Genomic DNA, 22,127 nt, shown 5'->3' with positions numbered 1-22,127 from the left:
CAGGCAGAGGGCCTTTTTGGTAGTGGCGCCCGCCCTCTGGAGCGCCCTCCCTTGAGATGCGAAGCAGATAAATCACTACAGTCGTACCTTGGATCCCAAACAATCAATAACCGGAAGTGAGTGTTCCGGTTTTCAAACGATTTTCAGAAGCCGAACATCTGGCGCAGCTTCTAATTGGCTGCAGGGCCGCACTTTGGTTTTCAAATGGTTCCGGGAGTCGAACAGACTCCCGGAACGCATTCTGTTCGAAAACCAAGGTAGAACTTTTTAGGTGACATCTGAAGGCAGCCCTGTATCAGGAAGTTTATAATGTTTGATGTTTTCTTATGTCTTTCTATTTGTTGGAAGCTGCCCAGAGTAGCTGGGGCAACCGAGTCAGATGGGCAGGGTGCAGTTGTTGTTGTTGTTGTTGTTGTTGTTGTTGTTGTTGTTGTTGTTGTTGTTACCATTATCATCTTCACCACCACCACCACCAAACATTAGGAAGAACTGTTTGAGAGTGGAACAGACTCCCTGCGATTCCCAGAGGGTTGGTCTAGATGGCTTTTGGGGATCCCCTGCCACTCTACAATTCCACAACTGGATGGACATTGGGCTGATCCAGCATGGCTCTCCTCCTGCGTGCCAAACATTTCTGCATCTCTTTTGGCCCCAATCCCCTCTCAGAAATAAGTGGCACCTAGTGTCTCTCCCCCCCCCCCCAGCAGAGGCCAGCCTTGCAAGGTGCCCTCTCGCCCAGGGGGCCAGACCCTGCCCCACCTTTCTTCTTCTTTTTGATACATATAATTTTAATTAAATTTTCTGTTTTACAATTTAAAATACTTATTTTTACATCCTTAAAATATCAATGACTTCCCTTCTCCCCTTTCCATACTTCATTTTGCATATCATAAATCCCTGCATATTTTACAAAAAAAACTATACCATTCAGTATTCCATCATTGCATCCATCAAAACATATTTACACTGTTGTAAATGCTGCCAACGATTTCAGTTGTACACAATTTCCCCCCACATCCTATATAATAAAGTCCCTGTGTCTCTGCGTCCAGTCCCTGTGTCCGCGCTAATGCGCATGTGCCCCACGGACACAGGGACTGGACGAAGAGGCGGGACGTACACACGCTCTCTCTCCCCCCCCTCAACCCTCTGCCTCCCGTTCCCCTGCGGCGGCGGACCAAGATGGCGGCATCGGACTCCGGGGCCGCGTTGGCCCCGGAGCCCGATGCCACCATCTTGGTCCGCCGCCTCCTCATCCTGACAACCCTACCTGGCCCGTGGGAGGAGCGTCGGGGCCGCGGCCTTCCCTCCCTCTCTGCGCTCGGCTGCGGGACACGACAGGAGAGTGCTTTGTTTAATTGCGTTCCCGGCGCACCCCTCGGCCGAGCGCAGAAAGGGAGGGAAGGCCGCGGCCCCATCGCACCTCTAGCGCCCGTTTTCTTAACGGGCTGAATGAGACTAGTATTCCATAAACGTTTTCCAATCTTCTCTAAACGGACGTTTTTCTTGTTCTCTTATTTTATATGTTAAGTCTGCGAGTTGTGCCTATTCTGTCAACTCAAGTTGCCATTCTTCTTTGGTCGGGACCTCGCTCGTTTTCCATTTTGGGGGCTAACAAAACACAGGCCGCAGTAGTGGCGTACATAAAGAACCTTTTTGGACACCTGGGAATTTCAGTCTGGATCATCCCCAACGGCCTCACCTTTCTTGATGGCGTGCACTTGGCTGATCTGGCTGCAGTTGTGTGCGGAGATGGTGAGGGAGGGCAGAGGCATTTTGGGCGAGGCCAGGACACCCGGCGTGCCCACCGGGGAGTAGTTGAAGAGCGTGGTGCCAAAGGCCTGCCGCCTCCCCTCCCTCCGGTTGCTGTCAATGGCGGCCTGCAGCTCACCGGGGGAGCTAAGCGCCCGCTTCTCACACTCGTAGGGGTAGAGGTATTTCATGTACCTGTCATGCGGAAGGAGGCAGAAAGGGAGAGAGGAAGCACGGGGTAGTGGTTAGAGGGCTAGGGTAGCGGTTCCCAAACTTTCTTTGGGCAACCCCCTCCCCTCGGTTTCATAAACTCACCCCCACCCACCCACTACCCTATTCAGAATTATTCAGAACAGCGGTTTGCATGGCCCGCTAAATAACATATAATGCAAAGCAGACATTTCTTCAGGATCCAATTTAAACTGTTCCGTTTAATTAATTCAAGTGAACAGATAGATTTGATTTGGCGATACCAGCTCATAGCTGCCAAGTTATCCCTTTTTTTAAGGGATTTTCCCTTATGCTGAATAGGCTTCCTCGCGAGAAAAGGGAAAACTTGGCAGCTATGTACCAGCTTTTCAGAGTCATTTGCACCTCCAGAGCCCCTTGTCTCCCCCTCGCCTCTTAGTGCCCCTGTGGGGAATCTCATCGCCTCTCTCAGGGGGTGTGAGACTTGGGTTCAAATCCTCCCTCATCCACAAAGCTCCCTGGGTATGACCTGGGGCCAATCGCTGTGTCTCTGCCTAGCCTGCCTCGCAGGGTTGTTGTGGGGATATAACAAAGAAAACCATTTACACCAGCTGGACCTCCTTAGAGGAAAGTTGGGGCACAGATGGAGTAACGATAGTGAAAGAAATTGAGATGGCTCTTTCGAAGAGGCTCCAGGAACCTTCCTGCCAGAATACAGCTATTCCCTCCCCCTCTGAGGGCTGTGCATCTTGAATTGCTGAATAGATAGAGATCAGGCAGCAATCCAGCAGGTGCAGCCTCCCCGTGACTAAATCCAGGGAGATTTGCACTGCGGAACGTCTGAATAGCTAGACATCAAGGCAGAAATCCAGCAGGAGAAGTTCCCCATGACCATGGGCGTACCCAGCGAGGGGCAGGGGGGGCAGCTGCCCTCCTCCAGAAGCAAAAAAAAAAAAATCCGTATTTTTTCCCTCAGAAAACTGAAGGGAAAAAGTCGCTGTGGGAGTTATGGGGGAAAAGACGTTATGGAAATCCGGCTGTTTCCGCCCCCTCCACGGCTGCAGCCAGCGACAGGAACGTGGAAGGGGGGAGGAACAGCCTGAGCTGGGGGGGGGGGCGGGCGAACGGGAGCTCCATCCTTCCATCCATCCTTCCTTTCCCCCTCTTTCTTTCTTCCTTTCTCTCTCTCTATCTCTCCCCCTCCCTCCCTTCTCTCTCTCTCTCACCCCTTCCTTCCTTCCTTCCTTCCTTCCCTCTCTTCCCTCCATCCCTCCTTCCTTCCCTCTCTCTTCCCCTCTCTTGCCACCCCCCCCCAGTTTTGACCCTGGGTACGCCCCTGCCCATGACTAAATCTGGGGAGTTCTGCCCAGTTTCTCTCCCAGCAGGGCCACAGCAGTGCTGCTTTGGAAACTATCCTGTTTTGAAACTATCCTGTGCCCAGCTGAGCCACGGCTGTCCCCCTCCTCCGCCCTTGCATGGAAGCAGAGAGGCTGTGCCCCAGGAGTCACTCTCGCACTGCCTTCTCCCACCTGGCACCCTGGGGGGTCTTGGGAGTAAAATCCCCGCCAGTCCCAGTCCTGTATGAGCCCAGTCGGGGAAGCGATGCCCTGATATCCTCGCGGGAGAGCAAGCCACTCACTGCGTGCGGAGGGTGAAAGCAGCGCTGGTTATGGAGGTGGGCAGGTTGAGGCCTTTGGTGATCTCGCGCCAGATCTTCTTGTTGATGACTTCCACCAGGCCCCCTTTCTCGGTCACCAGACGGTACAAGGTGTAGAGGTCCAGGACCTGCTTTGCCATGATGGGGATACGATTCACTGGAGTCCCTGGGGAGAGACGAAATTCAAGGTTGGCAGATATACAACAGGTGTTTATGGTGGAATTGTAAAATACAGTCATACCTCTGGATACAAATGCTGCGGGTTGCATACAACACGGGTTACGAACGCACCCAACCCGGAAGTAACGGAACGGGTTACTTGCGGGTTCGGCGGTTCGCGCATGCGCAGAAGTGTCGGATGATGCCATGCGCATGCGCAGAAGCGCCAAATTGCGACCCGCAGACGCAGGTTGCATACTGCTCATGTTGCGAACGGGGCTCCGGAACAGATCCCGTTCGCAACCAGAGGTACCACTGTCGTTAAAAATTACTGGGAAATGATATATAATGAAATGAAAAAAAATGTTTAAGATAACCTTTCTTAAAAGCCCAGAAGCCTTTTTGTTAGGAATTTTAGGTCTCAAGATCTGCCAAAGGGAAAACAAAAACTTTTTATGTATGCTAAAAAATACAAGGATGGTATTGGCACAAAGATGGAAAAGTGATAAAATACCAACCAAGGAAGAATGGCAAGAAAAGCTTACAGAATACGCCGAAATGGCAAAAATAACTGAAAAACTTCGACATAAGGACAAAAAAAAACCTCCATGGAAGATTGGAAACCATTTATGGCTTACCTACAGAAACAATGCAAAGAAATGGGACTCATTTGCAGGTTTTGAGTAATCACTTACAATTAGCAGAATTGATATAAATTATAAGACTAAACATAAAAAATGAATGGAATGAAAATATGCAGGAAATAATATGATGTTAAAATAAACCAGAGAAGGAGGTTGAGGGAAGTCCGGGGGGGGGGGATTTTGGATTTGTGAATTAGGTTGTTTGTTATGATGTAATATTGGGGGGGGGGTGTAGGAAAATTTAATAAAATTTACAGGTGAATCTTGGAAAATGAGAATATCGTTGAAAAGTGCATTTATTTCAGTAATGCAACTTTTTATTTTTTATTTTTCTTTAAAAAAATTTATTTTTTAATTTTCTTTAAATTTTTACAAATTCCACAGTAATAAAACAAATAGTTACAATAATACAAAAATAAACAAATATAAACATCACTATTACATTTCATTAATCACATTCCATTTATAATTGACCTGCCTAACAACAAATTATTACAATTACAACAAATAAAGGCTTGACATATCTTGCATTGCATGTTATGCATCTATCTCATATATTGGTTTCACCTTTTAAGTTGCATTGCTGAAATAAATGCACTTTTTGACAATATTCTAAATTTCTGAGTTTCACCTGTATTTAAAAAGTAGAAGATATACAACAGGTGCAGCAGCAGTAGCCCTGCCCAAAGGCATCTGTGCTGAAGAAGCTCCAGGACTATCCCTCTTCAAATATCTCAAGGGCTGCCACATGGAAGACAGAGCAAGCTTGCTTTCTGCTGCTCCGGAGGGGAGGAAGACCTGAGCCAGTGGATTCAAATGGCAAGAAAGGAGATTCTGACTCAACATCTAGGAAGAACTTTGTTATAGTTAAGAGCCATTCGATAGCGGGACCAGTGCCAGATTTACATATAAGCTAAACAAGCTATAGCTTAGGGCCCCACTCTCTTGGGAACCCCCCAAAAAATTTAAGGATAAAAAAACACCTGGGTGTACATTTCCAAAATATAAGATAAACAACAAAATAAAATGAAACCTACATACAGCAACGGTGTTTTGTGTTGTGTAGGCTCTTATGATGCAAGTCATGGGCTCCGCCTACTAGCCTGCTCCCTAAAATATCCCTGGTTTGCTCATTTCTATATATAGCCATTCGGCTAATCAGAATAAATTGTGCACGATTATATCTATGAATGATGGAAGAATGCAAGGTTTCAGTTCATACAAAAAAGGTGTTCCTTTTCCATGATCAATGCAGGCTGAAGAACATAATATTTCTTATTCAATAGTTTTGGCTATCGCAGTATATGCCTAAGTATACGTAAAACCCCTAGATAAAGGTCACGCTATAAATTAAGAACTTAGAAAAAGCTGTCCTGTTTTACAATAGTTCTGGTTACAGGTAGGTAGCCGTGTTGGTCTGGATCGAAGTAAAATAAAAAAAATTCCTTCAGTAGCACCTTAAAGACCAACTAAGTTTTTATATTGGTATGAGCTTTCGTGTGCATGCACACTTCTTCAGAAGTGTGCATGCACACGAAAGCTCATACCAATATAAAAACATAGTTGGTCTTTAAGGTGCTACTGAAGGAATTTTTTTGTTTTACAATAGTTAGTGATCCCTGTTGGTTCTGTGGCAAAGAAATATTTTGTGACATAGGATTGATTCTCTCCAGCAGAGGGAGACAAAACCAGAGGAAAACAGCTATAAAAATTTTAAAAACATCAGCGTTCAGGTTAGAAATGCAGGATTTAGAAAAACGCAGATTAACCTTTGAGATAAACTGCCTAGCAAAGAGGTCAGCTGGTCAGGAATGAGGGCGATTCCAAAGGAAAACTGAAGATAAAACACAGATCGGTGGGGCTGAAATAGCAAAAACCTGAAGCAGAGGCCTAATCCTTCTTAGACATCTATTACTTGACTCTGGACTTCGTGGATCCTTCCCAGAGCACAAAAATTAAAATGGAGTAACCATTTCCGTGTAGCCAGTTGTGATGGATATAATAGAGAGTCTTGTGTGAACCACATTAAAACAGACAGCTCACCCCCCACAAAACAAATTAACTGCAGTCTGCATGTGGTTCCATTCTTTACCTGCATTAGGAAAACATGTAAAAAACTTCTTATGGATCTAAACATTCGGACAGTTTTCAGGGCTGTCTGCAACAGGCACAGCAATTCTTTAGCTGTGATTCCTGCATTGCAAGGGGTTGGGCTGGATGACCCTTGGCGACCCTTCCAGCGCCACAATTCTAGGATTCCTCGAAAACATTCTGTTCCCAAGCATTCGGTGGCAAGAAAAGCTGGGTTCTGTGCCCCGACAATTTCTGTTGATACGCCTAACCCCACTCCTTTTAAAAATCACCTTGCATGCTTTATTTAGCAGTGTGGCATGCTTGTGCCCATTCATGCATTAAAGTTTTGGAATGATAGGGCATGAATTTAAGGAATCAAGGGGAAGGTGGCCACTGATCTAGCTCCATATCGCCCACAGTGATGACAGGACTTGAACTCAGGACCTCCCACCCACAAGGCACATGCTCTGCCATTGAGCCACAGAAAGTATCTTCACATGCCCGACAATCCCAGAAAATGACTTCTGCAGGAATGCCCACGTTCCAGTGTGGGTGTGCATTGATTAGATTAGGTGGCTGCCTGCTATCTTGGCAGGACAGTATTTTGTGGCAGGATTTGAATGCAGAGCTAGAACTAACAAAGCAGGGATGAGGGGTACGTGCCTAAACAAATGCCCCAGGGCCAATGCACCAGTTTTCCTCCACAAAGGGGCACTTGCTCTCTTGCTCTGGCATGCAGGCTGCCGCCTCCTCCTCCTCCTCCTCCTCCTGATCTACTTTGCTAATTACTCACCTGCCCTCTGCGGCCCAAGCTACATGGTGCATTATCAGCTTATAAAATTGTCAGCTTGTCAGAAAGCTTGTTAATCTCGTTCCGGCTCCCTCTGGAAATGTTTTACGATAATCGCTTCCGTTCTTGACAGAGCGGTTTCTATTAAGGGGCACCGGCGGCAAGACGCGGCCAGCGTCCCAGAGGAAAAGGGGGCACCACGGATGGAGAAAGAAGACGGCAACCTGACCGGTTCCCAAACCCGTGGATTTTGAGCTGGCCGCTGGATTGCACTGTTTAGCTAAAAGCACAAATTACAGGGACTCTCCTGACTGGTGGTTTTTACGGGCGTTTTCCGCAACATTTCACTGGTGCAGCAATCATGCATCTGCGATGAATTTATACCAGACTGTCTGCACACCATAAAAAAATTCCTTCCAGTAGCACCTTAAAGGTAAAGGGGGCCCCTGACCATTAGGTCCAGTCGCGGATGACTCTGGGGTTGTGGCACTCATCTTGCTTTATTGGCCGAGGGAGCTGGCGTACAGCTTCCGGGTCATGTGGCCAGCATGACTAAGACACTTCTGCCGAACCAGAGCAGCACACGGAAATGCTGTTCACCTTCTCGCCGGAACGGTATCTATTTATCTACTTGCACTTTGACAAGCTTTCAAACTGCTAGGTTGGCAGGAGCTGGGACCGAGCAATGGGAGCTCACCCCATTGTGGGGATTTGAACCGCCAACCAAGAGGCTCAGTGGTTTAACCCACAGCGCCCTTAGAGACCAACTAAGTTTGGTTTCCCCCCCAGTAGTGATGTATGGAAGTGAGAGCTGGACCATAAAGAAGGCTGATCGCCGAAGAATTGATGCTTTTGAATTATGGTGCTGGAGGAGACTCTTGAGAGTCCCACGGACTGCAAGAAGATCAAACCTATCCATTCTGAAGGAAATCGGCCCTGAGTGCTCACTGGAAGGACAGATCCTGAAGTTGAGGCTCCAATACTTTGGCGACCTCATGAGAAGAGAAGACTCCCTGGAAAAGACCCTGATGTTGGGAAAGATGGAGGGCACTAGGAGAAGGGGACGACAGAGGACGAGATGGCTGGACAGTGTTCTCGAAGCTACGAACATGAGTTTGACCAAACTGCGGGAGGCAGTGCAAGACAGGAGTGCCTGGTGTGCTATGGTCCATGGGGGTCACGAAGAGTCGGACATGACTAAATGACTGAACAACAACAACAACAAAGTTTGTTATTGGTTTCAGCTTTCGTGTGCATGCACACTTCTTCAGATACACTGAAACAGAAGTCACAGACCCTTATATATAGTGGAGGGTGGGGAGGGGTATTACTCAGAAGGGTGGTGGGAATGGATGATTGGCTGATAGGTGTGGTAAACCTGTTGACAACAGTTAACGACTGCAATTGATCTTACAGGAAAAAGCAAGTCCTTCTGTTTCCCTGTGTGCATCATTGCCATCTGGAGGAGTGTTCCTGTGCTACAGCAAAAGCAGGATCAGCAACAAAAACCCAGAATATTTGTGATACAAAGAGTTACAGGATTTTACCAGGAAGCTACAGGACACTGGAAACAAAGCAGGATTTCTGCCCTGGAACTTCTGCTGGCCCAAATAAGTAACAAAAGCGCAATTGCGTAGAATTGCCCAGGTGAGCACAAAAAACCCATAGCTGCACAATAAGGGTACCTGAATGGGCCCACAGAAAGCATCTCATGTGGGGGGGGGTCAGTGCCAAATTTACATATAAGCTAAACAAGCTCTAGCTTAGGGCCCCACTCTCTTGGGGGCCCCCAAAAAATGTAAAGGGAAAAAAACTGGATGTACATTTCCAAAATATAAGATAAAAAACAAATGAAATAAAACCTACATACAACAACAGTGTTTTGTGTTGTGTAGGCTCCTATTTGTTATGTGCAAATGGCTTTATATACCTTTTCGGTCCATAAATTACCATATAGCATATATTCAACACGAAAAACAGCGAAAATTTGTTGTTGGCAAAGGACAGCTGGACATATAAAGGGCCCCATGACCTTCAGTAGTTTAGGGCCTCATCAAACCTAATTCCGGCCGGGGGGGGTGGGGGTGGGGATGGAGCCAGCCCTGGTTGCCCACCAACAGAATTTCACTTACGGGGCAGATTTTTCCAGTCGGTCTTGACTTTGGACCACATGCAGCTGAGAACGCACACCCCTTCCCTACTCCGAGTAATTAATTTACTAGGCTTGTGTGATAAAGTGTCTCTGGTTTTGGAGGGTGGGGGTTGCAGAGCTGGGACCCTGCAGCAGGAGATCAAGGCACAAGACCCCAGAGAAAACAGCTTCAACTCCTCATCCCTAGAATTTACTCCTACAACACTGGGCAAATTGGAAGCATGGGAACGATTGTGGAATAAGGATATAAAATAGAAAGCATGCTATGGCCTTAGAGCAAATCATATGAAAATGATCTATCGATGGTACCTAACACCAAGAAAAGTGGCAAAAAATGTGTAAATTGAAATCAAATGAGTGTTGGAAATGTAAAGAGAAAGAAGGTTCTTTTTATCATATGTGGTGGTCTTATAGGGTGGCAATGACCAGGGCCAGAATAATCCTGGTCAGACCATGCAGGCCCTAAAAGCAAGAGGAACTCCATTTTCTAAATCTCTCTGCCTCTGATAGAAAGTAAATTAGACAGCACTTTGCACACAGGCACAGCATGTTTGCACATCTAATGCAAAGATCTAACCACACACAGCACTTCTAAGAAATTCTAGCATAAACCACAAGAGCAAGAGGATGTGTTGTTGTTGTTTAGTCGTTTAGTCGTGTCCGACTCTTCGTGACCCCATGGACCATAGCACGCCAGGCACTCCTGTCTTGCACTGCCTCCCGCAGTTTGGTCAAACTCATGTTCGTAGCTTCGAGAACACTGTCCAACCATCTTGTCCTCTGTCGTCCCCTTCTCCTAGTGCCCTCAATCTTTCCCAACATCAGGGTCTTTTCCAAGGATTCTTCTCTTCTCATGAGGTGGCCAAAGTATTGGAGCCTCAGCTTCACGATCCGTCCTTCCAGGGAGCACTCAGGGCTGATTTCCTTAAGAATGGATAGGTTTGATCTTCTTGCAGTCCATGGGACTCTCAAGAGTCTCCTCCAGCACCATAATTCAAAAGCATCAATTCTTCGGCGATCAGCCTTCTTTATGGTCCAACTCTCACTTCCATACATCACTACTGGGAAAACCATAGCTTTAACTATACGGACCTTTGTCGGCAAGGTGATGTCTCTGCTTTTTAAGATGCTGTCTAGGTTTGTCATTGCTTTTCTCCCAAGAAGCAGGCGTCTTTTAATTTCGTGACTGCTGTCACCATCTGCAGTGATCAAGGAGCCCAAGAAAGTAAAATCTCTCACTGCCTCCATTTCTTCCCCTTCTATTTGCCAGGAGGTGATGGGACCAGTGGCCATGATCTTGGTTTTTTTGATGTTGAGCTTCAGACCATATTTTGCGCTCTCCTCTTTCACCCTCATTAAAAGGTTCTTTAATTCCTCCTCGCTTTCTGCCATCAAGGTTGTGTCATCTGCATATCTGAGGTTGTTGATATTTCTTCCAGCAATCTTAATTCCGGCTTGGGATTCATCTAGTCCAGCCTTTCGCATGATGAATTCTGCATATAAGTTAAATAAGCAGGGAGACAATATACAACCTTGTCGTACTCCTTTCCCAATTTTGAACCAATCAGTTGTTCCATATCCAGTTCTAACTGTAGCTTCTTGTCCCACATAGAGATTTCTCAGGAGACAGATGAGGTGATCAGGCACTCCCATTTCTTTAAGAACTTGCCATAGTTTGCTGTGGTCGACACAGTCAAAGGCTTTTGCATAGTCAATGAAGCAGAAGTAGACGTTTTTCTGGAACTCTCTAGCTTTCTCCATAATCCAGCGCATGTTTGCTATTTGGTCTCTGGTTCCTCTGCCCTTTCGAAATCCAGCTTGCACTTCTGGGAGTTCTCGGTCCACATACTGCCTAAGCCTGCCTTGTAGAATTTTAAGCATAACCTTGCTAGCGTGTGAAATGAGCGCAATTGTGCGGTAGTTGCAGCATTCTTTGGCACTGCCCTTCTTTGGAATTGGGATGTAGACTGATCTTCTCCAATCCTCTGGCCATTGCTGAGTTTTCCAAACTTGCTGGCATATTGGGTGTAGCACCTTAACAGCATCATCTTTTAAAATTTTAAACAGTTCAGCTGGAATATCATCACTTCCACTGGCCTTGTTATTAGCAATGCTTTCTAAGGCCCATTTGACTTCACTCTCCAAGATGTCTGGCTCAAGGTCAGCAACCACACTACCTGAGGTGTACGAGACCTCCGTATCTTTCTGGTATAATTCCTCTGTGTATTCTTGCCACCTCTTCTTGATGTCTTCTGCTTCTGTTAGGTCCTTACCACTTTTGTCCTTGATTATGGTAATCTTTGTACGAAATGTTCCTTTCATATCTCCAATTTTCTTGAACAGATCTCTGGTTTTCCCCATTCTATTGTTTTCCTCTATTTCTTTGCATTGCTCATTTAAGAAGACCCTCTTGTCTCTCCTTGCTGTTTTTTGGAAATCTGCATTCAGTTTCCTGTATCTTTCCCTATCTCCCTTGCATTTTGCTTGCCTCCTCTCCTCCGCTATTTGTAAGGCCTCGTTGGACAGCCATTTTGCTTTCTTGCATTTCCTTTTCCTTGGGATGGTTTTCATTGCTGCCTCCTGTATAATGTTACGAGCCTCCATCCATAGTTCTTCAGGCACTCTGTCCACCAAATCTAAATCCTTAAACCTGTTCCTCACTTCCACTGTGTATTCATAAGGGATTTGATTCAGATTGTATCTTACTGGCCCAGTGGTTTTTCCTACTTTCTTCAGTTTAAGCTGGAATTTTGCTATAAGAAGCTGATGATCTGAGTTACAGTCAGCTCCAGGTCTTGTTTTTGCTGACTGTATGGAGCTTCTCCATCTTTGGCTGCAGAGAATATAATCAATCTGATTTGTAGCCCACCGCAAATTATAAGTAGAGCACAACCACAATTGTGCCTGTAAAATTCCACATAGACACGTGTATGAAGGTACCAGGTACATAACGCCACCTAGTAGAGTTGGGCGGGTGACTTTGCATCTTGGGGTGCTCTCTCTTGATTGGTTGATGAAGTACTGCAGAAAGGCTGATCTTCACTTCACTCTGTCAAAAAGGTATAAAAGCACTCTGTGTATGCCCATGGGTCGGGCAGAATGAGGAATGGTTTTTTCCCTACTGCTCCATATTGTTTTGCCAACAAACCAATAATAAAATTGTTCAACTGCCTGAGATTTCGTCTGGTCAATTTGGGAAGCCAATCATCCATATTACATTTCTGGTGACCTTACATTTCTGGTGCCGTGCGTGACTCGGATGAGGGCATTTCCCTGAACCAGAGGCAGTCCCCTTTTGCCCCACTGGACAGGGCGCAGATTCCTAACGGCGCCTCTGGTCTGGTGCACACCGGCAGACTTTTTCCGGAGGATCAGAGGTGGCCCTTGAGTTTCCGTGCCCTGGACAAAGAGGCAAAAGGACCGAGGTTGGAAGGGAAGAACAGGAAAAGCCGGCTGGGGTAAGTAGAAAGGGAAAAGGTACCTTGAAGGGAATTGGCCCCCTTTAATGAGGGGAAGGGAGATCCTGATCACATCTCCAGCGTGTTGGTAGTACTCAGTTAATTAGAGGTCAACTGGGAAAACCATGCGCTTTGGGTAAAAGGCAAAGGGAGGAGGAAAATGTATATGTTAGTAGTCAGTAGGGAGGAGGTCCCCTGACAAATAGATATTTAGGAAACAAGGAAAAGCTGGGAGGTAGAGTGTGGTAAAGTGTCCAATGCATGGTATGTGTGGCAAAGTTTGCAGTGCATGCTCTGGTTGAATGAGGGGATACTTTACAGGGCCATAAATGGGAGGAGTATGGTCAAGAGGAGGGAAAAATGTGATTTCCCTAGAATTCATGGTAGATAAATTCAGAATGTCATAAAAGAAATTTAATTTGCAAGTCCTGCCAACAACAAGTTCAGAGAAAAAGGGTGGCGCAAACCAGTATTCCCCCCCCCCCAGAGAGAAGAAAGGCATTTTGAGAAAGAAGATGAAGAGAAAGGCAGTGGTTAAACAGCAACAAATAATGGCTCAAGGACCAGTGAGGAACCAGAAGGGGTTCAAAGGTCACTGGTGAAGGTCAGTTGCTAGGACGGAGATGTCTCGGTCAATGTAAAAGAGGAAGGAAGAGTGTTCGGAGAAAGATGGGACAAGGGGGTCCCAGCAGAAGAGAGTTCGTCGGTTTGGCAGGCATGGCAAAGAGCCATGGTCAAGGTGACTTAAGAGTTACCTGCATCTGGACTTTGTTATAAATATAGGCACCCAGTATTCTGCTTTTAAATATCCTTGAAACAGCCCCCCCCCCAAAAAAAACCAAAAGAAGCATCAGACTGATTTTATGCCTAAAAGGGCTGTACAAACAGACAGCGGAGGATTGGTTCAGAAAAATCATCTCTGCAACCTTTAGAATGCTATTCACCATACTAGAAATGAGGCTACCCCCCCCCCCAGGAAACTGACAAAATGCCAGTAACGGTGCTCAGAAAATGTTTTCATATGCTTCAGCTGGCTTCAAAAGAAAAGAAAAGAAAAGAATCATGTACTTAAGTAGTTCACAACGCAAGAGACAATAGATTTTATTTGAACAATTATAATCTTTTCCCCAAGTCCTGTTGTAGCTGTGCAGACTTTAGTTTTTGGGGAAACTTACAAGAATGGGGAAAAAAGAGACATTTGAGTCCTTCTAAAAGCAAACTACGTTTAAAGGGTTTTACCCTCCTACCTGCAACCCCATTTCATATGTTTTTGTGACAGCAACGTTGGAAAATTTGTAGAACTGCATATTTTAATGAAATGAATGTTTATCAACTAAAGAATTCAGGATAAGGTAGAAGGAAGTTATACTGAATGGAGATTTGTGTGTAAAGACATTGTCTGTTTGAATCTAACACTACCATTGGAAGACAGGCTGCGAAAAATCTCAAGCAGTCTCTCAAACCTCCGGCAGAGATGTGTGGCGTAACCCCCCTTATTTGGTTACACAAGCGATTCTGCATGATTTGTATTTGCACAACTTGCTTTCTCCTGCAACCTGCACTTAGAGACTGTGGCTGTGCCTGGCTGGTGTTGCCATTTCGGACATTCTATTGTGTGACATTGTGTGACCAAGACCGTTGCTGTGAAAGTAGGGAGAAAAAGATGTTATGCTTTGGAGGTCCACGTTTCAGCTTACAAAAACACTACTGCTCTAAATGCTTTGACTTTAAAAAAATTTATGTCTCACGGAAACAGCCCGTTGCTACAAAGCAGCTGTAAGTTTTTTCTTCTTCTAGAAACCACAAGACTTTGCATAATTTGAAAAACAGGCTTCAGTATCCTAGCAGAACTCAGCCGTCGGCAGCTGGATGGGAGGCAAATACGGATTTAAAGGACCCCTCCTTAACCCTGCACATGCATGAAGTTCTGTGGAAGGAAAGAGAAACCACGGGGAGATCCTGAAAGATGGACCAGACGTGGAATCCTGTTGCAAGCCTTGTGAAATTCGGCAAAGACTGCTGTAAGGCACTGCTGCTATATCCCAGAGATGACTTCTCAACTAACTGCTGCTACATCCCAGAGATGACTTCTGTGTGCCAGACACACCTCAATGTCCAATACGTGGGACGCACTACCTCGGAGAGTTTGGTGGTGGACTAACCAGCAAGAAGTTCTAAAACAGCAGCGGCAGCTACAAGGACAATCTCTCTCTCCCCCCCCTCCTTTGTTTTTTATCTACAGGAAATCACTCGAGCGAACAGCGTGTAGCCTTGCAGAGCCTGACATGATGGTTCCAGCCTGACGCTAGCGAGTCCCTGAGTGAATCCTTGAAGGAAGGGAGACGAGACCCTCTTCATTCCTAGGTGGTGAGGTATCCATTCCATCCGGTGAAAGTGCCTGAGATGACCCCCTGGATCCACACCCTGCTGTACCTAATCAGGAGTGGGTACCCAGCGCACGGTGCACCAGTTTCCCCTTGCAGCGTCTGACCGGCAAAAGACGCCCAGCGCATGGGAAACCGAAGTAGCCCCTGCTGTGACACTCCGGACGCTGTCACTCGACGCACGGGTTGAGGAATGTCCATCTTATGCAGCACCAAACATCAAGGAGACAAGGAGACGCAGTAAATCTTAGACCCTTATATATGTATGTATGTATGTATATTTGTATGGGAGGCATCAATTGAGTGGGACCCACAGTAGAAGTCTACCTGCCCCCAAAGCAGTATCCTTAATTTGGAAGGAAGGGCAGTGTACCTGCCTCACTTGAGCGAACAGACCCAAAACAGTTTCAGAAATTGAACCATGGGGTGGGTTCCAGCAACTCCCTAGGTCATACAGATATGGGGAGGGTTCCAGCAACTCCCTAGGTGATACAGGGCTATAGCTGGGTTGGGGATGTAACTGGAAGAGCTGGCCAGGTGCACCCCTCAGTTCTGGCTTTGGAAATGATGGGAGAAGCTTCTGGTAGCCCACTGATATCTAATGCAAGCCTCTCCTGATTCTGGCAAACTGGAACAATAGCCATTCTTTCTGTAGCCAAATGCTCAGCTAGGACAAACCTCCAATTGTTATATATATATATATTCCTGGCCTTTAGAACTGTGTAGGAACTTTTGAAACCCACTGATTTGCATTGAAGCCCAGTACTGAGCTGAGAGAGAACTGTGTATTTTCCTGCTGACATAAAGTTTTGGAAACAGTGGCTAAAGCCCCTTGGCTTTTAGATTTCCAGCAACTATAGTATCCTAGTATCTCTGAAGACTAGTGTGGCCATTATAGATTCATGGCCCACCTGAGAGAAAGAACCCTTTGTTGCCAAAAGTCTGTATTGCGATTTTTTTGTTGTGCCTCAAATGGAAATGCAATGTAGTAGAAAGTGGCAATTGTGCTTGGACAAAAATGATGTTTGTATAATGCAAATATGTGTTTCCAGTTAGGTCTAACACAAAGGCTAAAAATTTCAACAGAAAATGCTTAGGAGTTATGGAAATAGATTAATCAAAAGCTGAACCAGGCTTAAATTCAGCAAGCATTTTTACTCTGCTTTATAGCATCAAGCTGAAGCAAAAAAAAAAAAAACCTTTCATGGTTATTTTACACTGACAGTTCTGCAGACTGAATGCCTTAATCTACAGGCTCTCAGAGTTTGTGTATAGCCCTATGAATTAGCTGATGGTGTCTATCCTAACAATGAATTATCCTTTCCCCCTTAGGAAAGTTTCCAACCCCATGTGTATGTGTGGTAGCACTTTTAAGAAACTGTTTAGTAGTGCACGTTATTCATTTGTTTTAGAAACACTAGCTTGTATACTTTAACTTAAGAAGTTTCGAAATGAAGGTCTGAATGTGCCAGGTAACAAAATGTAGGTCTGTTTGTGAAATATTTTGCTATTTGATTTAAGAAAAGCAATGTACTAATGTCTTTAATGACTGCTAGTTCCTGATCACAGCCGGAGGTTCCTAGGTATTTTAACTGTTCAGTAGAAAAGGCAGCCCCCACCCCGAAGTTATCTATCTGCCTTGCACTATTTCCCTGGAAGTCAAAAACCTAACATTTGAGCAAGCTTCCAGTTAGCCTTCTTCTGCCCTACATACTTCTTTGAAGCCCAGCAATCTTCTGAGGGCTCTGAAGTCTCTCAATAAAAAAGCATGAGGTTTTGGCCAGACTCTCAGGACTAGACGCAGCTGGCCAGGTAGCCCTTCTGAACTCCTCCTGCTGTGTGTACATCAATCAGGCTCAACGCGTGGTGACCGATATTGGACGGATCAGGGAACTAACATCGGTATACAACCAGAGTAAACGTGTTGAGAGTGATGTTAAAAACATTAAGAAGCAGGCTGATCTGTACCACAAGGTTAGCCTAGACGGTGAAGGTCTGCCCAGTGTATAGAGTTAGATTAGTTCTTGGCTCCCAGGTTGATCATAGTTAAAAGAGATTCTGCTCATAATATTAATTTTCTTTCTTATTGTCTTAGCCCTATGCAGAACCTTGGTCTGTATAAACCTTCTGGTAACCCTTCTGAGACAAGCTGAATAACAAGCCTGGGAAAAGTCAGCAGAAGCTTCCTCACTTACTTTGCTCTCTGTTGCCCATCCTTTGGCCTAACATTGGAGCATGGGAAGCTGCTGGCTCCTCTGTAGAATCATAGAGTTGGAAGAGACCACAAGGGCCATTCAGTTCAACCCCCTGCCAAGCAGGAAACACCAGGAAACACTGTAGTGCGATGGGTCAATCAAATGGAGATGCAGAAACACACCTGTTCTTCATCTCCATATTGAAGAGGAGGGAATATAGGGTGGCAATGACCAGGGCCAGAATAATCCTGGTCAGACCATGCAGGCCCTAAAAGCAAGAGGAACTCCATTTTCTAAATCTCTCTGCCTCTGATAGAAAGTAAATTAGACAGCACTTTGCACACAGGCACAGCATGTTTGCACATCTAATGCAAAGATCTAACCACACACAGCACTTCTAAGAAATTCTAGCATAAACCACAAGAGCAAGAGGATGTAGCCCACCGCAAATTATAAGTAGAGCACAACCACAATTGTGCCTGTAAAATTCCACATAGACACGTGTATGAAGGTACCAGGTACATAACGCCACCTAGTAGAGTTGGGCGGGTGACTTTGCATCTTGGGGTGCTCTCTCTTGATTGGTTGATGAAGTACTGCAGAAAGGCTGATCTTCACTTCACTCTGTCAAAAAGGTATAAAAGCACTCTGTGTATGCCCATGGGTCGGGCAGAATGAGGAATGGTTTTTTCCCTACTGCTCCATATTGTTTTGCCGACAAACCAATAATAAAATTGTTCAACTGCCTGAGATTTCGTCTGGTCAATTTGGGAAGCCAATCATCCATATTACATTTCTGGTGACCTTACAGTCTTGTAGTAAGGTTAAAGCTTACTGGGAAATGATATATAATGAATTGAAAAAGATGTTTAAAATAACACTTGCCAAAAAAAAAACCCATAAGCTTTCCTTTTGGGAATTATAGGTACAGAACTACCCAAACTGTATAGAAATGTATTCATGGATGCATCTACAGCGCAAGAATGTTACTTGCCCCAAAATGGGAAGAAGAACTCCCAGTTAAAGAAGGGTGGATACAAAAACTTATGGAATATGCAGAAATGGCAAAACTTGCCGGAAGAATAAGAAATCAAGATAACAAACTTTTTATAAAAGAATGGAAATGGTTAACTGAATATTTACAAAATACCAGTTCCTAAGTGGGGAGAATCGCTGTTGAACTCAGGTGCTGTTTCTGGGTTTATTTCTGGGTTGACAATGTGAATATTTTGGCACTGTGGTTTATGATGTATTCTTCCCCATTGCGTATCCTGTACATTACAGTATGTGCATTGCTTACTATAATGAACCACATTTATGGGACTGACTGCTTTAGTTTCCTGCATTGGGTGGGCATTATATTTTGCGTGGACACTCGGTTGTTTGTGATCCTGCACCATAAACCGGCCTGTAGACAAAGGGTACGACAAACACGTCTTGAACAGAAACTAAATATGAGCAAGCCTCTGACTGTCCACTGTGACAACAGGGTGGTGGGAAAATTGGGCCCCCCTTCTTGTGCTCTTATTGAGGTTCAAGTTCCCGAACGAGGGGCTCATACCAGGATTGACTTATCAGGTTGGCAGCAGAGTCGAAAGTGGTCTTTGCCCTTTGAACCGGGCTCCTTCCTTCCTATGGTAGAGTTTCCGCTCTGCCGCTGAGCTGTGGGTCCTCACCAAGGGCTCACCATCGCCCAGGAGAAAATGGAGGAGGAGCCCAGGCTCTCCAAAGCTGCCCAGGGTCCTGAAAACAGGACCCTGGGCAGCTCCTGCCGGTGAGCCACGCGCGAGTTTCCCAGCATGCTCCCTGCCCGCAGGCCTGGCTCACCACCTAAACTGAAATCAATTCCAATAACCCCGAGGCATCGACAGCCCTTCACAGCACGTCCAGGTCTAATTAACAGCCTTTTGGGTCACCCGGACAAGAGGGCTCGGCGGCACAGCGTCCCTTCCAGCACCTGCTGCCCGCAAAGTGGAGAAGGGGGGTGGAGAGGGGGGCATTCCGCAGGGCCTTGTGGGCGAGGCAGTCCTGCCCTGTCTTCTTCCCGTTGCCCCCCACAAAAGAGCAGGAGAGTCCCCAACCCCACAGCCTGGAGGGGCTCCTCCATCGCTGGCGGACTTGCCGTAATCTTTCCTCGCCGTGACCTTCCCTCGCTGACCTCTGCGGCTTTGCGCAGCTGCTGTGGTCTGGGGGCTCTTCGGGATCTGAGTGGGCGAGAGGCTGGGAGGGCTGAGGGCAATGCAATCAGACCCCCCTCCCAGGGGGTTTCTATATGGGGCTGTGCCCAGTGCGGCTCTGCATTAGAGGGAAAACGCACAGCAAGGTATCCCCGCTGCAAAGAAACGCAGGGTCTCGCGGCCTCCGCAGATTTAGCAAAAGCATCTCAAAAAGGACAGTGGCGAAGCTGAACATGGTGCAGAAAGGGGGGGACCTGGGGCCTAAGGCAATGCTTTCTGGGGGGGCGGGCAGCCTGTCCCATGTTTTATTGTATTTTTAATATTTTGTTGGAAGCTGCTCAGAGTGGCAGGGGAAATCCAGCCAATAGGTGGGGTATAAATACCGTACTTTTCAGTGTATAATACTGGGGTTTTTTTACTTTAAAATAAGGTTAAAAATCTAGGGACGTCTTATACACAGATAAAAAAATTCCTTCAGTAGCACCTTAAAGACCAACTAAGTTTTTATTTTGGTATGAGCTTTCGTGTGCATGCACACTTCTTCAGATACACTTGAAACAGAAGTGTCAGACCCTTATATATATACAGAGGGTGGGGGGGTGGGGGGGAATGGGTGATGGGCTGATGGGAGTGGTAAACCTGAGATGGCTGTTAACGACTCCTGATGACTGCAATTAGTCCTGGGGGGGGGAGCAAGGGCTGAGGCGCTAAAGAAAGCTTGATCATGCATAATGAGATAAGAATCCGATGTCTTTATTCATCCCAGGTGGCTCCATGGTTTTAAGCTTGGTAATGAGTGCTACTGAAGGAATATTTTTTTATTTTGCTTCGACTCAGACCAACACGGCTACCTACCTGTAACTTATACACAGATAGTGCATATGCCCATTTTTAAAACTTGGGTTCCCCAAAAGTAGTGCATATCTTAAACATGGGGGCGTCTTATACACGGAAAAATATGGTAATAAATTATTGTTGTTATTGTTATTATTGTTATCATCATCATCATCATATTACAGCGCCCAGCATCTGAAGGATCTTTCGCATTGCAACTTCTGCACTGAAACTCTACAATTCTATGGTTCTACATCATGTTCCAAATGATGGTTGGCCATAGTAAGAACCAAGAGCTTCTAACAGGCTGCAGAAGAAGAGTTTGGATCTGATATCCCGCTTTATCACTACCCTAAGGAGTCTCAAAGCGGCTAACATTCTCCTTTCCCTTCCTCCCCCACAACAAACACTCTGTGAGGTGAGTGAGGCTGAGAGACTTCAGAGAAGTGTGACTAGCCCAAGGTCACCCAGCAGCTGCATGTGGAGGAGCAGGGAAGCGAACCCGGTTCACCAGATTACGAGTCTACCACTCTTAACCACTACACCACCCTGGCTCTCCACACTGCAGAGGGGAACAAACCGAGGCAAAGCTCCATTGCACCAGGATGGGTGGAAAGTCTCGCTCCATCTATCTGCCCACTCTGTTCGCCATGGCCAGCCAGGACTCTGTGGCTGAGTCCGTCAAATCCAGAGCAGGAGGAGATGGAGAGTGGAAACAGCTGTGGCCAACTTGACCCGCCTCACAGCCCACAGACCAGATGCCAGCAGGGCAATCGCAGGCGGGCAACTCCAAAGGAAATGAAGCAAGTGCCCTTTGGTGCCTCCCCTTTCGGGGCACAGTAAGGGTGGGAGATGGGCAGACAAGCCTAACAAATGCATCTTCTTGTGTTGCTGATACCCAGAGACCATGGAAATTCAATTGGTAGAGAGGGCTCTGTGTGAAGGGACATATGACCTGGGTTTGCTCCTGGCACATGATGGAAGCTGCTGCTACTGTAAACCTAAGTATTTTGCCTGCGTAATTTTTACTGCTGCCACTGCTACGAACCAATGCACGATTATAAAGTAAGCAAATCTTGTTTTTAAACTTACTTCTTTGTTAAGAGGCATAAGGAAGAGGAGGTGAGCTGGACTTGCTGAAAATAAGTCTTTGCAGTCTAATTCCTATGGATTAGAATGAGGCGGGGGGGGGGGACAATTTGAAGCCTTCCTCCCACCTGGAAATTTTGGAGCACGCGAGGGTCTTGTGGGGGGGGGAAGAGTCTGCCCACTCTCAGAAATGTGGGGCAGCCTTAGTGGGGGTGATGAAGGGCAATGCACATATGAGGGGGTGTCACATAGCCCCCCAGGCTGTTAGCAGGAAGAAAGGCTCAAGTAGGTAGCAGAACAAAGGAAAACGGGGTGGGGGTGGGGGTGGAGGAGGGACTTATTCAAACAACCCCATCTGGCCAGTGGGACTCATTGCCACTGGATTTCTCCCGCATTGCAGGGGGTTGGACTAGATGGCCCTTGGGATCCCTCCCAACCATAGAGATTCCGTAGGATGTTCCAAAAGCAGAAGCAAAAATAGCTTCAGAAAAGCATTAGGTGGGCATACTTTGCTTATCAGTTACCTTTCCCTGGTGGCTCTTGAGGCAAGATGGAGGGGGGCGGAGAGACTCTG

At 46.3% G+C, this 22,127-nt stretch overlaps 1 protein-coding gene across 1 annotated transcript in view; it reads right to left on the bottom strand.

The window, feature by feature from the left end:
• Positions 1–22,127, bottom strand: part of ARID3C (AT-rich interaction domain 3C) — a 113,889-nt gene that overhangs the window by 4,924 nt on the left and 86,838 nt on the right. Inside the window, exons 5-6 of the mRNA XM_060280026.1 lie at positions 3,581–3,764; positions 1,703–1,947 (exon numbers count right to left, since the gene is read on the bottom strand). Coding sequence (XP_060136009.1) covers positions 1,703–1,947; positions 3,581–3,764 — 429 coding nt within the window. The remainder of the gene's footprint in view (positions 1–1,702; positions 1,948–3,580; positions 3,765–22,127) is intronic.

Source organism: Zootoca vivipara, chromosome 11 (assembly GCF_963506605.1).
Source record: "Zootoca vivipara chromosome 11, rZooViv1.1, whole genome shotgun sequence".
NCBI lineage: Eukaryota > Metazoa > Chordata > Lepidosauria > Squamata > Lacertidae > Zootoca > Zootoca vivipara.
Note: the sequence above shows the minus strand (reverse complement) of the source record. Positions and strands in the feature narration are given on the sequence as shown.